The sequence below is a fragment of the Hemibagrus wyckioides genome, linkage group LG16, assembly GCF_019097595.1.
Source record: "Hemibagrus wyckioides isolate EC202008001 linkage group LG16, SWU_Hwy_1.0, whole genome shotgun sequence".
In the NCBI taxonomy this organism is placed as follows: domain Eukaryota; kingdom Metazoa; phylum Chordata; class Actinopteri; order Siluriformes; family Bagridae; genus Hemibagrus; species Hemibagrus wyckioides.
Genome location: NC_080725.1, coordinates 23292501 through 23309133, shown reverse-complemented (window position 1 = coordinate 23309133; position 16633 = coordinate 23292501). Strand labels below are relative to the sequence as shown.

At 32.1% G+C, this 16633-nt stretch overlaps 1 protein-coding gene across 1 annotated transcript in view; it reads left to right on the top strand.

The window, feature by feature from the left end:
* The window catches only part of exd3 (exonuclease 3'-5' domain containing 3), a 100909-nt gene that overhangs the window by 1495 nt on the left and 82781 nt on the right, over positions 1-16633 (top strand). Inside the window, exon 2 of the mRNA XM_058412685.1 lies at positions 13522-13589. Coding sequence (XP_058268668.1) covers positions 13565-13589 — 25 coding nt within the window. The 5' untranslated portion in view covers positions 13522-13564. The remainder of the gene's footprint in view (positions 1-13521; positions 13590-16633) is intronic.

Sequence of the window (16633 nt, the reverse complement as noted above, 5' to 3'; positions counted from 1 at the left end):
ATGTAGTGTAGTATAGTATACTATAGTAGTGTAGTATAGTAGTGTAGTGTACTGTAATGTAGTGTAGTATAGTATACTATAGTAGTGTAGTATAGTAGTGTAGTGTACTGTAATGTAGTGTAGTATAGTATACTATAGTAGTGTAGTATAGTAGTGTAGTGTACTGTAATGTAGTGTAGTATAGTATACTATAGTAGTGTAGTATAGTAGTGTAGTGTACTCTAATGTAGTGTAGTATAGTATACTATAGTAGTGTAGTATAGTAGTGTAGTGTACTGTAATGTAGTGTAGTATAGTATACTATAGAAGTGTAGTATAATGTAGGGTAGTACAGTATTCTGTAGTGTAGTGTAGTATACTGTAATGTAGTGTAGTATACTGTAATGTAGTGTAGTATACTGTAATGTAGTGTAGTATAGTATAATGTAGTGTAGTATAATGTAGTGTAGTGTAGTATACTGTAATGTAGTGTAGTATACTGTAATGTAGTGTAGTATAGTATACTGTAATGTAGTGTAGTATAGTATACTGTAATGTAGTGTAGTATAGTATAATGTAGTGTAGTATAGTATAATGTAGTGTAGTGTAGTATACTGTAATGTAGTGTAGTATAGTATACTGTAATGTAGTGTAGTATAGTATACTGTAGTGTAGTATAGTGTTGTTTAGTATAGTATAATGTAGTGTAGTGTAGTATAGTAGTGTACTGTAATGTAGTGTAGTATAGTAGTGTAGTGTACTGTAATGTAGTGTAGTATAGTATACTATAGTAGTGTAGTGTACTGTAATGTAGTGTAGTATAGTATTGTTTAGTATAGTATAATGTAGTGTAGTGTAGTATAGTAGTGTAGTATAGTAGTGTAGTGTACTGTAATGTAGTGTAGTATAGTATACTATAGTAGTGTAGTGTACTGTAATGTAGTGTAGTATAGTATACTATAGTAGTGTAGTATAGTAGTGTAGTGTACTGTAATGTAGTGTAGTATAGTAGTGTAGTGTAGTGTACTATAGTAGTGTAGTATAGTAGTGTAGTGTACTGTAATGTAGTGTACTCTAATGTAGTGTAGTATAGTATACTATAGTAGTGTAGTAGTGTAGTGTAGTATACTATAGTAGTGTAGTATAGTAGTGTAGTGTACTGTAATGTAGTGTAGTATAGTAGTGTAGTGTAGTGTAATGTAGTGTACTGTAATGTAGTGTAGTATAGTATACTATAGTAGTGTAGTATAGTAGTGTAGTGTACTGTAATGTAGTGTAGTATAGTAGTGTAGTGTAGTGTACTATAGTAGTGTAGTATAGTAGTGTAGTGTACTGTAATGTAGTGTACTCTAATGTAGTGTAGTATAGTATACTATAGTAGTGTAGTAGTGTAGTGTAGTATACTATAGTAGTGTAGTATAGTAGTGTAGTGTACTGTAATGTAGTGTAGTATAGTAGTGTAGTGTAGTGTAATGTAGTGTACTGTAATGTAGTGTAGTATAGTATACTATAGTAGTGTAGTATACTGTAATGTAGTGTAGTGTACTGTAATGTAGTGTAGTATAGTATACTATAGTAGTGTAGTATAGTAGTGTAGTGTACTGTAATGTAGTGTAGTATAGTATACTGTAGTAGTGTAGTATAGTAGTGTAGTATACTGTAATGTAGTGTAGTATAGTATACTATAGTAGTGTAGTATAGTAGTGTAGTGTACTCTAATGTAGTGTAGTATAGTATACTATAGTAGTGTAGTATAGTAGTGTAGTGTACTGTTATGTAGTGTAGGATAGTATACTATAATGTAGTGTAGTATAGTATAATGTAGGGTAGTACAGTATTCTGTAGTGTAGTGTAGTATACTGTAATGTAGTGTAGTATACTGTAATGTAGTGTAGTATACTGTAATGTAGTGTAGTATAGTATAATGTAGTGTAGTATAGTATAATGTAGTGTAGTGTAGTATACTGTAATGTAGTGTAGTATACTGTAATGTAGTGTAGTATAGTATACTGTAATGTAGTGTAGTATAGTATACTGTAATGTAGTGTAGTATAGTATAATGTAGTGTAGTATACTGTAATGTAGTGTAGTGTAGTATACTGTAATGTAGTGTAGTGTAGTATACTGTAATGTAGTGTAGTGTAGTATACTGTAATGTAGTGTAGTATAGTATAATGTAGTGTAGTATAGTATAATGTAGTGTAGTGTAGTATACTGTAATGTAGTGTAGTGTAGTATACTGTAATGTAGTGTAGTATACTGTAATGTAGTGTAGTATAGTATACTGTAATGTAGTGTAGTATACTGTAATGTAGTGTAGTATAGTATACTGTAATGTAGTGTAGTATACTGTAATGTAGTGTAGTATACTGTAATGTAGTGTAGTGTAGTATACTGTAATGTAGTGTAGTATACTGTAATGTAGTGTAGTATAGTATAATGTAGTGTAGTGTAGTATACTGTAATGTAGTGTAGTATACTGTAATGTAGTGTAGTATACTGTAATGTAGTGTAGTATAGTATACTGTAATGTAGTGTAGTATACTGTAATGTAGTGTAGTGTAGTATACTGTAATGTAGTGTAGTATAGTATAATGTAGTGTAGTATAGTATACTGTAATGTAGTGTAGTATAGTATAATGTAGTGTAGTATAGTATACTGTAATGTAGTGTAGTGTAGTATAGTATAGTATACTGTAATGTAGTGTAGTATACTGTAATGTAGTGTAGTATAGTATACTGTAATGTAGTGTAGTATAGTATACTGTAATGTAGTGTAGTATACTGTAATGTAGTGTAGTATAGTATACTGTAATGTAGTGTAGTATAGTATACTGTAATGTAGTGTAGTATACTGTAATGTAGTGTAGTATACTGTAATGTAGTGTAGTATAGTATACTGTAATGTAGTGTAGTATAGTATACTGTAATGTAGTGTAGTATACTGTAATGTAGTGTAGTATACTGTAATGTAGTGTAGTATAGTATAATGTAGTGTAGTATATTATAGTATAGTATAATGTAGTGTAGTATATTATAGTGTAATATAGTGTAGTATACTGTAATGTAGTTTAGTATAGTATAGTATACTGTAATGTAGTATAGTATACTGTAATGTAGTGTAGTATAGTATAATGTAGTGTAGTATAGTATACTGTAATGTAGTGTAGTATAGTATAATGTAGTGTAGTGTAGTATACTGTAATGTAGTGTAGTATACTGTAATGTAGTGTAGTATAGTATACTGTAATGTAGTGTAGTATACTGTAATGTAGTGTATAGTATAGTATACTGTAATGTAGTGTAGTATACTGTAATGTAGTGTAGTATAATGTAGTGTAGTATACTGTAATGTAGTGTAGTGTAGTATACTGTAATGTAGTGTAGTATACTGTAATGTAGTGTAGTATAGTATAATGTAGTGTAGTATAGTATACTGTAATGTAGTGTAGTATACTGTAATGTAGTGTAGTGTAGTATACTGTAATGTAGTGTAGTATAGTATAATGTAGTGTAGTATAGTATAATGTAGTGTAGTATACTGTAATGTAGTGTAGTATAGTATAATGTAGTGTAGTATAGTATAGTATACTGTAATGTAGTGTAGTATACTGTAATGTAGTGTAGTATAGTATAATGTAGTGTAGTATAGTATACTGTAATGTAGTGTAGTATAGTATACTGTAATGTAGTGTAGTATACTGTAATGTAGTGTAGTATAGTATAATGTAGTATAGTATACTGTAATGTAGTATAGTATAGTATACTGTAATGTAGTATAGTATACTGTAATGTAGTGTAGTATAGTATAATGTAGTGTAGTATAGTATACTGTAATGTAGTATAGTATACTGTAATGTAGTATAGTATACTGTAATGTAGTGTAGTATAGTATAATGTAGTGTAGTATATTATAGTATACTGTAATGTAGTGTAGTATAGTATAATGTAGTGTAGTATATTATAGTGTAATATAGTGTAGTATACTGTAATGTAGTTTAGTATAGTATAGTATACTGTAATGTAGTATAGTATACTGTAATGTAGTGTAGTATAGTATAATGTAGTATAGTATAGTATAGTATACTGTAATGTAGTGTAGTATAGTATAATGTAGTGTAGTGTAGTATACTGTAATGTAGTGTAGTATACTGTAATGTAGTGTAGTATAGTATACTGTAATGTAGTGTAGTATAGTATAGTATACTGTAATGTAGTGTAGTATAGTATAATGTAGTGTAGTGTAGTATACTGTAATGTAGTGTAGTATACTGTAATGTAGTGTAGTATAGTATACTGTAATGTAGTGTAGTATAGTATAATGTAGTGTAGTATACTGTAATGTAGTGTAGTATACTGTAATGTAGTGTAGTATAGTATACTGTAATGTAGTGTAGTATAGTATAGTATACTGTAATGTAGTGTAGTATAGTATAATGTAGTGTAGTATACTGTAATGTAGTGTAGTATACTGTAATGTAGTGTAGTATAGTATACTGTAATGTAGTGTAGTATAGTATAGTATACTGTAATGTAGTGTAGTATAGTATAATGTAGTGTAGTATACTGTAATGTAGTGTAGTATACTGTAATGTAGTGTATTATAGTATAATGTAGTGTAGTATAGTATAATGTAGTGTAGTATAGTATAATGTAGTGTAGTGTAGTATACTGTAATGTAGTGTAGTATAGTATACTGTAATGTAGTGTAGTATAGTATAGTATACTGTAATGTAGTGTAGTATAGTATAATGTAGTGTAGTATACTGTAATGTAGTGTAGTATACTGTAATGTAGTGTAGTATAGTATACTGTAATGTAGTGTAGTATAGTATAGTATACTGTAATGTAGTGTAGTATAGTATAATGTAGTGTAGTGTAGTATACTGTAATGTAGTGTAGTATACTGTAATGTAGTGTAGTATAGTATACTGTAATGTAGTGTAGTATAGTATAGTATACTGTAATGTAGTGTAGTATAGTATAATGTAGTGTAGTATACTGTAATGTAGTGTAGTATACTGTAATGTAGTGTAGTATAGTATACTGTAATGTAGTGTAGTATACTGTAATGTAGTGTAGTATAGTATAATGTAGTGTAGTATACTGTAATGTAGTGTAGTATAGTATACTGTAATGTAGTGTAGTATACTGTAATGTAGTGTAGTATAGTATAATGTAGTGTAGTGTAGTATACTGTAATGTAGTGTAGTATAGTATACTGTAATGTAGTGTAGTATAGTATAGTATACTGTAATGTAGTGTAGTATAGTATAATGTAGTGTAGTATACTGTAATGTAGTGTAGTATACTGTAATGTAGTGTAGTATAGTATACTGTAATGTAGTGTAGTATAGTATAGTATACTGTAATGTAGTGTAGTATAGTATAATGTAGTGTAGTATAGTATACTGTAATGTAGTGTAGTATACTGTAATGTAGTGTATAGTATAGTATACTGTAATGTAGTATAGTATAATGTAGTGTAGTATACTGTAATGTAGTGTAGTATAGTATAATGTAGTGTAGTATACTGTAATGTAGTGTAGTATAGTATACTGTAATGTAGTGTAGTATACTGTAATGTAGTGTAGTATAGTATAATGTAGTGTAGTATAGTATAATGTAGTGTAGTATAGTATAATGTAGTGTAGTATAGTATACTGTAATGTAGTGTAGTATACTGTAATGTAGTGTAGTATAGTATAATGTAGTGTAGTGTAGTATACTGTAATGTAGTGTAGTATACTGTAATGTAGTGTAGTATAGTATAATGTAGTGTAGTGTAGTATACTGTAATGTAGTGTAGTATACTGTAATGTAGTGTAGTATAGTATAATGTAGTGTAGTATAGTATAATGTAGTATAGTATAGTATAATGTAGTGTAGTATAGTATACTGTAATGTAGTGTAGTATACTGTAATGTAGTGTAGTATAGTATACTGTAATGTAGTGTAGTATAGTATAGTATACTGTAATGTAGTGTAGTATAGTATAATGTAGTGTAGTGTAGTATACTGTAATGTAGTGTAGTATACTGTAATGTAGTGTAGTATAGTATACTGTAATGTAGTGTAGTATAGTATAGTATACTGTAATGTAGTGTAGTATAGTATAATGTAGTGTAGTATAGTATACTGTAATGTAGTGTAGTATACTGTAATGTAGTGTAGTATAGTATACTGTAATGTAGTGTAGTATAGTATAGTATACTGTAATGTAGTGTAGTATAGTATAATGTAGTGTAGTATAGTATACTGTAATGTAGTGTAGTATAGTATACTGTAATGTAGTGTAGTATAGTATACTGTAATGTAGTGTAGTATAGTATACTGTAATGTAGTGTAGTATAGTATAATGTAGTGTAGTATACTGTAATGTAGTGTAGTATAGTATACTGTAATGTAGTGTAGTATAGTATAGTGTATACTGTAATGTAGTGTAGTATAGTATAATGTAGTGTAGTATACTGTAATGTAGTGTAGTATACTGTAATGTAGTGTAGTATAGTATACTGTAATGTAGTGTAGTATAGTATAGTATACTGTAATGTAGTGTAGTATAGTATAATGTAGTGTAGTATACTGTAATGTAGTGTAGTATACTGTAATGTAGTGTAGTATAGTATACTGTAATGTAGTGTAGTATAGTATAGTATACTGTAATGTAGTGTAGTATAGTATAATGTAGTGTAGTATAGTATACTGTAATGTAGTGTAGTATACTGTAATGTAGTGTATAGTATAGTATACTGTAATGTAGTATAGTATAGTATAGTATACTGTAATGTAGTGTAGTATAGTATAATGTAGTGTAGTATACTGTAATGTAGTGTAGTATACTGTAATGTAGTGTAGTATAGTATACTGTAATGTAGTGTAGTATACTGTAATGTAGTGTAGTATAGTATAATGTAGTGTAGTGTAGTATACTGTAATGTAGTGTAGTATACTGTAATGTAGTGTAGTATAGTATACTGTAATGTAGTGTAGTATAGTATAGTATACTGTAATGTAGTGTAGTATAGTATAATGTAGTGTAGTATAGTATAATGTAGTGTAGTATAGTATACTGTAATGTAGTGTAGTATAGTATAATGTAGTGTAGTATAGTATACTGTAATATAGTGTAGTATAGTATACTGTAATGTAGTGTAGTATAGTATAATGTAGTGTAGTATAGTATACTGTAATGTAGTGTATAGTATAGTATACTGTAATGTAGTATAGTATAGTATACTGTAATGTAGTGTAGTATAGTATAATGTAGTGTAGTATAGTATAATGTAGTGTAGTATACTGTAATGTAGTGTAGTATAGTATAATGTAGTGTAGTATAGTATACTGTAATGTAGTGTAGTATAGTATAATGTAGTGTAGTATAGTATACTGTAATGTAGTGTAGTATAGTATAATGTAGTGTAGTATAGTATACTGTAATGTAGTGTAGTATACTGTAATGTAGTGTAGTATAGTATAATGTAGTGTAGTATAGTATAATGTAGTGTAGTATAGTATACTGTAATGTAGTGTAGTATAGTATAATGTAGTGTAGTATAGTATACTGTAATGTAGTGTAGTATAGTATACTGTAATGTAGTGTAGTATAGTATAATGTAGTGTAGTATAGTATACTGTAATGTAGTGTAGTATAGTATACTGTAATGTAGTGTAGTATAGTATAATGTAGTGTAGTATAGTATACTGTAATGTAGTGTAGTATAGTATAATGTAGTGTAGTATAGTATAATGTAGTGTAGTATAGTATACTGTAATGTAGTGTAGTATAGTATAGTATACTGTAATGTAGTGTAGTATAGTATACTGTAATGTAGTGTAGTATAGTATAGTATACTGTAATGTAGTGTAGTGTAGTATAGTATAATGTAGTGTAGTATAGTATACTGTAATGTAGTGTAGTATAGTATAATGTAGTGTTGTATAGTATACTGTAATGTAGTGTAGTATAGTATAGTATACTGTAATGTAATGTAGTGTAGTATAGTATAATGTAGTGTAGTATAGTATAGTATACTGTAATGTAGTGTAGTATACTGTAATGTAGTGTAGTATAGTATAATGTAGTGTAGTATAGTATAATGTAGTGTAGTATAGTATAGTATACTGTAATGTAGTGTAGTGTAGTATAGTATAATGTAGTGTAGTATAGTATACTGTAATGTAGTGTAGTATAGTATACTGTAGTGTAGTGTAGTATACTGTAATGTAGTGTAGTATAGTATACTGTAGTGTAGTGTAGTATACTGTAATGTAGTGTAGTATACTGTAATGTAGTGTAGTATAGTATACTGTAATGTAGTGTAGTATAGTATACTGTAGTGTAGTGTAGTATACTGTAATGTAGTGTAGTATAGTATACTGTAGTGTAGTGTAGTATAGTATACTGTAGTGTAGTGTAGTATAGTATAGTATACTGTAATGTAGTGTAGTATAGTATAATGTAGTGTAGTATAGTATAGTATACTGTAATGTAGTGTAGTATAGTATACTGTAATGTAGTGTAGTATAGTATAATGTAGTGTAGTATAGTATAGTATACTGTAATGTAGTGTAGTATAGTATAATGTAGTGTAGTATAGTATAATGTAGTGTAGTATATTATAGTATACTGTAATGTAGTGTAGTATAGTATAATGTAGTGTAGTATAGTGTAATGTAGTGTAGTATAGTATAATGTAGTGTAGTATAGTATAATGTAGTGTAGTATAGTATACTGTAATGTAGTGTAGTATAGTATAATGTAGTGTAGTATAGTATAATGTAGTGTAGTATAGTATAATGTAGTGTAGTATAGTGTAATGTAGTGTAGTATAGTATAATGTAGTGTAGTATATTATAGTATACTGTAATGTAGTGTAGTATAGTATAATGTAGTGTAGTATAGTGTAATGTAGTGTAGTATAGTATAATGTAGTGTAGTATAGTATAATGTAGTGTAGTATAGTATAATGTAGTGTAGTATAGTATAGTATAATGTAGTGTAGTATAGTATAATGTAGTGTAGTATAGTATAATGTAGTATAGTATAGTATAATGCAGTGTAGTATAGTATAATGTAGTGTAGTATAGTATACTGTAATGTAGTGTAGTATAGTATAGTATACTGTAATGTAGTGTAGTATAGTATAATGTAGTGTAGTATAGTATACTATAATGTAGTGTAGTATAGTAGAGTATACTGTAATGTAGTGTAGTATAGTATAATGTAGTGTAGTATAGTATAGTATAATGTAGTGTAGTATAGTACAATGTAGTGTAGTATATCATAGTATAATGTAGTGTAGTATAGTATAGTATAATGTAGTGTAGTATAGTATAATGTAGTGTAGTATAGTATAGTATAATGTAGTGTAGTATAGTATAATGTAGTGTAGTATAGTAGAGTATACTGTAATGTAGTGTAGTATAGTATAATGTAGTGTAGTATATCATAGTATAATGTAGTGTAGTATAGTATAGTATAATGTAGTGTAGTATAGTAGAGTATACTGTAATGTAGTGTAGTATAGTATAATGTAGTGTAGTATAGTATACTGTAATGTAGTGTAGTATAGTAGAGTATACTGTAATGTAGTGTAGTATAGTATAATGTAGTGTAGTATATCATAGTATAATGTAGTGTAGTATAGTATAGTATAATGTAGTGTAGTATAGTATACTGTAATGTAGTGTAGTATACTGTAATGTAGTGTAGTATACTGTAATGTAGTGTAGTGTAGTATAGTATAATGTAGTGTAGTATAGTATAATGTAGTGTAGTATAGTATAATGTAGTATAGTATAGTATACTGTAATGTAGTGTAGTATAGTAGAGTATACTGTAATGTAGTGTAGTATAGTATAATGTAGTGTAGTATAGTATAATGTAGTGTAGTATATCATAGTATAATGTAGTATAGTATAGTATAATGTAGTGTAGTATAGTATAATGTAGTGTAGTATAGTATAGTATAATGTAGTGTAGTATAGTATAATGTAGTGTAGTATAGTAGAGTATACTGTAATGTAGTGTAGTATAGTATAATGTAGTGTAGTATATCATAGTATAATGTAGTGTAGTATAGTATAGCATAATGTAGTGTAGTATAGTATAATGTAGTGTAGTATAGTATAGTATAATGTAGTGTAGTATAGTATAATGTAGTGTAGTATAGTAGAGTATACTGTAATGTAGTGTAGTATAGTATAATGTAGTGTAGTATATCATAGTATAATGTAGTGTAGTATAGTATAGTATAATGTAGTGTAGTATAGTATAATGTAGTGTAGTATAGTAGAGTATACTGTAATGTAGTGTAGTATAGTATAATGTAGTGTAGTATAGTATACTGTAATGTAGTGTAGTATAGTAGAGTATACTGTAATGTAGTGTAGTATAGTATAATGTAGTGTAGTATATCATAGTATAATGTAGTGTAGTATAGTATAGTATAATGTAGTGTAGTATAGTATACTGTAATGTAGTGTAGTATACTGTAATGTAGTGTAGTATACTGTAATGTAGTGTAGTGTAGTATAGTATAATGTAGTGTAGTATAGTATAATGTAGTGTAGTATAGTATAATGTAGTATAGTATAGTATACTGTAATGTAGTGTAGTATAGTAGAGTATACTGTAGTGTAGTATAGTATAATGTAGTGTAGTATATCATAGTATAATGTAGTGTAGTATAGTATAGTATAATGTAGTGTAGTATAGTATAATGTAGTGTAGTATAGTAGAGTATACTGTAATGTAGTGTAGTATAGTATAATGTAGTGTAGTATATCATAGTATAATGTAGTGTAGTATAGTATAGTATAATGTAGTGTAGTATAGTATAATGTAGTGTAGTATAGTATACTGTAATGTAGTGTAGTATAGTAGAGTATACTGTAATGTAGTGTAGTATAGTATAATGTAGTGTAGTATATCATAGTATAATGTAGTGTAGTATAGTATAGTATAATGTAGTGTAGTATAGTATACTGTAATGTAGTGTAGTATACTGTAATGTAGTGTAGTATACTGTAATGTAGTGTAGTATAGTATAATGTAGTGTAGTATAGTATAATGTAGTGTAGTATAGTATAATGTAGTGTAGTATAGTGTAATGTAGTGTAGTATAGTATAATGTAGTATAGTATAGTATAATGTAGTGTAGTATAGTGTAATGTAGTGTAGTATAGTATAATGTAGTATAGTATAGTATAATGTAGTGTAGTATAGTGTAATGTAGTGTAGTATAGTATAATGTAGTGTAGTATAGTATAATGTAGTGTAGTATAGTAGAGTATACTGTAATGTAGTGTAGTATAGTATAATGTAGTGTAGTATAGTATAATGTAGTGTAGTATAGTATAATGTAGTGTAGTATAGTATACTTTAATGTAGTGTAGTATAGTATACTGTAATGTAGTGTAGTATAGTATAATGTAGTGTAGTATGCTATAGTAGTGTATAATTCCTTTGGTGAAGACTGCAGTAAAAGATTTATTTAGTTCTTTTGATAAGACACTTATGTCATGAGAGAGAGAGAGAGATGATTGGTTTTGGTTTTTCCTCTGCAGTAAGGTTTGGTGTTTCCTGGAGGAAAAGGTTAGACGTTAGAAGTGATTTGAATTAGTTTGTTTGTTTACTTATCATACTTCATTTATGTGCAAATGGTGCACTGAGATAACGACCTGTTTCCTGATAAAACATCGTTCTGATTCTAATGTACAGTAGCAGGAGATTCTACATGCTGCAACCGTGGAGCACGTCACTACCAGCATGCAGAAGCATTCAATATAAACAGAGCTTAAACAAAAGGGTCTGTGATGTTCTTTATCTCAGTAGAGGACTTATTTGGGTATCGGTGTGGACCAGAAGAACCAAAAGCTATGGTTTCTTCCAGGTAGAGTTTGATGTTTTGGCTTATTTGTTGGTGATGGAGTCATACTCTGTTTAAACCATGTGGTGTCAGTATAACAGCACACATAGATGTGTGTGTGTGTGTGTGTGTGTGTGTGGAGTTCAGTGCCAGGACCCTCCCCTGGGGAACAGGCGAGAAAGAAACAGTCCAGACTTCAGCCTTAAAAAACATCTAGAACCTCAAAGCATGACATTCAGCCAGCTGGCAGCGAGCTGTGGTGTGGCCCGGTGTTCCCACAGGGAGGGAGGGAGAGAGAGAGAGAGAGAGAGAGAGAGAGAAATATGTGGTGTATGTGTGTGTTTCTGCATTTTTACACCTCGGGCGCTTTGCTCATACGTTATTCATCTCAATACCATAAAACAAGAGCTGCTCATGCTTGGTGTCGGTGTCACATTTCTCCATCAATCTAATGCCCCAGAAAAACAGAGACGTGTGCACATGTGCTGCTGAAAACACATCCAGATTGATGGTGAGATGATGAGCAGAAAAACCTGGTGTGAAACGTTTCCTCGTTTGTCAGCGAAAACTTACAAAATGTCTCAGTGTGAAAAAATGAATGTCATAAAAAACCCTGGCTGGTGTAGATGTGAGGGATATCAGGAACAGATGCCAGAACAGACAGAACAGAGAGGCGGAGGAAAGGGGAAAAATGAACCATTTGCGCTTTGGGTTTTTACAGTTTTGGGTCATTTGTCAAATGGTGCTGAAACCTCAGCACCTGCGTGCGGATCGCATCTCGGACTCGGAGGAGAGTTCTCTTCCATAAGATCTGTCTGGCTGCGTCCCAAATCATGTGCTGCAGAAGTCTTGCTGCAGGGAAGGAATATTTCCATAATCAAGTTAAAAAATAATCTGTGAATTAAAGTATGCAGCATGCCAGAGATATTTACAGAATTATTTATTATTACTCATCTGATGCGACTGCATAACTCCTAATGAGGTTAATTAATGAACTCGTCATCGACTACGATACGAGACCTGCGATCATGCAATTCGTCACATAATGAGAATATTATCCAATCATTTATTAAAGTTGACCGTTTTCCCACCCAAGCTAACATGGTCACAATATTTTTACCGATTCTGCACAGCTATTTTTTGGTTCCTGTGAGCCGTGAGCCATTACATTTTTTAAAGATCTGATTTGTTGAAATTGAGTCTCTGACTCAAACGCTCGGATTCCTTTTATTTGCCCACGATGGATCGTATCGTTGCTTAGAATCGATTCTGAATCATTTGACTCGAGTTGACTCGTTTTTTTTAATGCCTCGAATTAGTGAATCGTCTCTTATCATTTTGTTCATTTCTGATATCCCCTGTCTGTTTCTGTAGCTCAGACTTTCACTGTGAATCATTATTGTTGTTGAATCGACTCTGAATCTTTGGAATTGATTCATTGGTTCATTCAATTGATTTTTGAAAGTCTGACATAAATGAATCGACTCCCGGTCTGAATCGAATGCAAGTTTTATGGTTCGATACACAGATTTTTATAAACAATAAATAAACAATAACAAGGAACAAAAAAGAATAATAAATAAAGTATACGTTACTGGAATGAGAGAGGTTTTTGTGTTTATTTAAAGATCAGGTGTGTATGAGATGTATGTTTGTTTTGTCTTGACAGGAAGCTGACTCAGTGTTGTTAGAGCGCCGCCTGCTGGAGGAAAATGAATCAGACCTCGAGCTCAATAGGTACCGCCTCATTAAAAGCACTACTCACTCATTAATCTTTCATTAATCACTTCAGCTCATTATTTTCTGTTTACTGTTGTTCTGTGTAGCGTGTGATCCCACATTAAACTGTTAAAATGAATACCTGTTAGGATAAGGTGTGAGTACATGTTTTTAATATGTTCTTAAATACCCAAGAAACAAGCGCTATTGTTAAACTTGTTTATTTTTTAAAACAAACAAACAACAAGGCTAAAACAGTTCTAAAAGCGCGTGCTCACTGGCACCTCTATTTATGTCTACATACTAATTAATGTTCTTACTGTTTAGTAGTGTAGTATAATGTAGTATAGTGTAGTATAATATACTGTAATGTAGTATAGTATAATATAGTGTAGTATAGAAACAAGCGCTATTGTCAGACACGCATGGTATAATGAATATGCATGAGTATGCAAATGAGACACGCCCTCCAGACCATGCCATTCCTGTACTGCGTAATAACTTTAACATTAGCTCCTTATTAGCTAAATGACCGTGTAGAGTTACAGAAAAGGGCTTTTACTGTTTTCTTCAAACAGAGTTCCAAGTGGAACCCTTTCAGGAACCTTTTTAGTAAACCCATTTTATAAGAATTTATAAAGCGTCCTACAAGTTACCGATTAGCTGAGACGTTCCTCTTTAGTCTTCCACCAAAGCTACGACGCTAACAAGTGATGGATGTCTGAGATCTTAATGTCCCCTGAAACCTTTATAGAGGCTAATAAACATCAAACGATCTTATGTTCCACTCCGTAAAAAGCTCCTCGAGGGGTTAAGTGGATAAATAAAGGTTTATTAAGGTTCTAAAAGGGATGGGAACCCCTCCTGATTGTGGTCCTGTTTAGGATCTTTTCACGGGTTCCTCCAGAAGGACAACTGAGGAACCTTTGAGAGTTTGAGAATCTTGATCATGACGTTCTAAATTGAGCCATCTAAAGAATGCTAGAGGAACTTATTACTACTTTTTACTGAATTAGGCCATTTTTTAAAGCTAAAAGTCACATCGAATATATTATAGTGTGTGTGTGTGTGTGTGTGTGTGGTTCTTAAGAATTGTTTATTGTTGTTTTTCGGGTTGGTGATGAGATTATTATTCCCTTTTTGTTAGCCGGATTAGCCTCATAGCTGCAGTGCAGAACTAATCAGAACCACCCAGACACCGAGCATGTGTTAGCGTTTAAGATAAAGAGGAAAATAAAATAATTTTAAAAAGGTGCGTATTTATTTTTCTCTGTAAACCGTCCCTTTAAAGTGCACATTCATCCCCTTTAACTCATAACTCTCACTGCATCTGTTCAGCTCAGGAACAACCCACATTCCACCGTCTCCTTCCTTTCATCCGGCTTTCCCGCGAGTGTGTGTGTGTGTGTGTGTGTGTGTGTGTGTGTAAGAATGGGGACAGGGGGAGGACAAAGACGAGAGAGATTTTCAGGTGTGTTTTGCTCGACTGTCACCAGGGCCGTGGAGAGTCATGGGAAACGACTGAGTGTGTGTGTGTGTGTGTCACAGAGAGGATTGTGAACAGGTTCATGTTTTGCTCGGAGCTCTGTGCAGAAACATGCAGCAGTGTTGTTGTCTCTCAGCAGCTCTGCCCCGTCATGCTCACTGGAACACCGGCGCTGCCGTTTCTGTTGTTTGTGTAAAGTTTTCTGTAGGGACTCGCAGAACCGCGCGGGCGTGTGTGTGTGTGTGCGTGTGTGTGTGTGTGTGTGCGTTCGTGCGTGTGAGTGTGCGTGTGCGTGCGTGCGTGTGTGCGCGTGTGTGAGTGTGCGTGCGCGTGTGCGTGCGTGTGCGTGCGAGTGTGCGTGCGTGTGTGCGTGCGTGCGTGTGAGTGTGCGTGCGAGTGTGCGTGCGTGCGTGTGTGCGTGCGCGTGTGTGCGTGTGAGTGTGTGTGCGTGTGCGTGCGTGTGTGTGTGCGTGTGTGTGTGTGCGTGCGTGCGTGTGTGTGTGTGTGTGCGTGCGTGCGTGCGTGTGTGTGTTGGAACATTTCGTCGCACGACCTCGTCAGGTTACATAACTCCTGATAAGCTGTTTTTATTTTCTGTTTTCTTTTGAGTGAAGATGTTGGGTAAAGAACCGTGACACGCCCCCGAGCGCTCTCGTGCAGATATAAAGTTCATATAAAGTATATAAAGTTTTATTCAGACATTTTAAGATCATAATGATTAAAGAAATGAAAACACACATACAGTGTATACAGTCGTGTGTATTGTCTCTCTGTGTGGTTTATTGTGACCTGATGGTGGCGCTGTTGCTCATCAAATGTGTATGTGTAAATTAATTCCTCATTAATTAATTCATTATTTAATTACTTTTTATTAATTAATAATGAGAGCTAAAAATGAATGTTATATATAGGACAGAGCTTATTTCAGCTGTCCATGGTGCTGTATTTATTTTTAACAATATGTTAGAAATGATACCGCGGTCCGATCCACTGATCTCTGATCTGATTGGATGACTGATCTGATTGTTGTTGTGAGAGCATCACTGCGTGTGTCACCGTATCGGTTCACGATAGTTCATTACACCAAAATCGTTACTACGCTAACTACGGCCGTTACCATGGCAACACCGTAATTGCTTCATGTAGTCATGGCTTCATGTGTGGTAGACCACAGCGCTGTCCAATGCTGGACTCTGATCGGTCTGACGGTGTTATATTAACACTCTAGTTCTGATTCGTTATCGCTTCCATAGATACCACTGATAGGAGTGATGCAGTGTGAGTGAGGAGAATACATGGAAGGAAGGAGTCTCCAGTTTCAGACATTTTCCCACATCTTCAGGACAAAGGAGTTTACACTTCTGTGCGGTTTCTCAGTGACATGAGCAGCTGAGTTTTGAAGAGAGAGAATAAAGAGAGACTGCTGAGGGGATGAGTGTTTATAGCTGAAGAGAGAGACAGTAAAGAGAGACTGCTGAGGGGATGAGTATTTATAGCTGAAGAGAGAGACAGTAAAGAGAGACTGCTGAGGGGATGAGTGTTTATAGCTGAAGAGAGAGAGAATAAAGAGAGACTG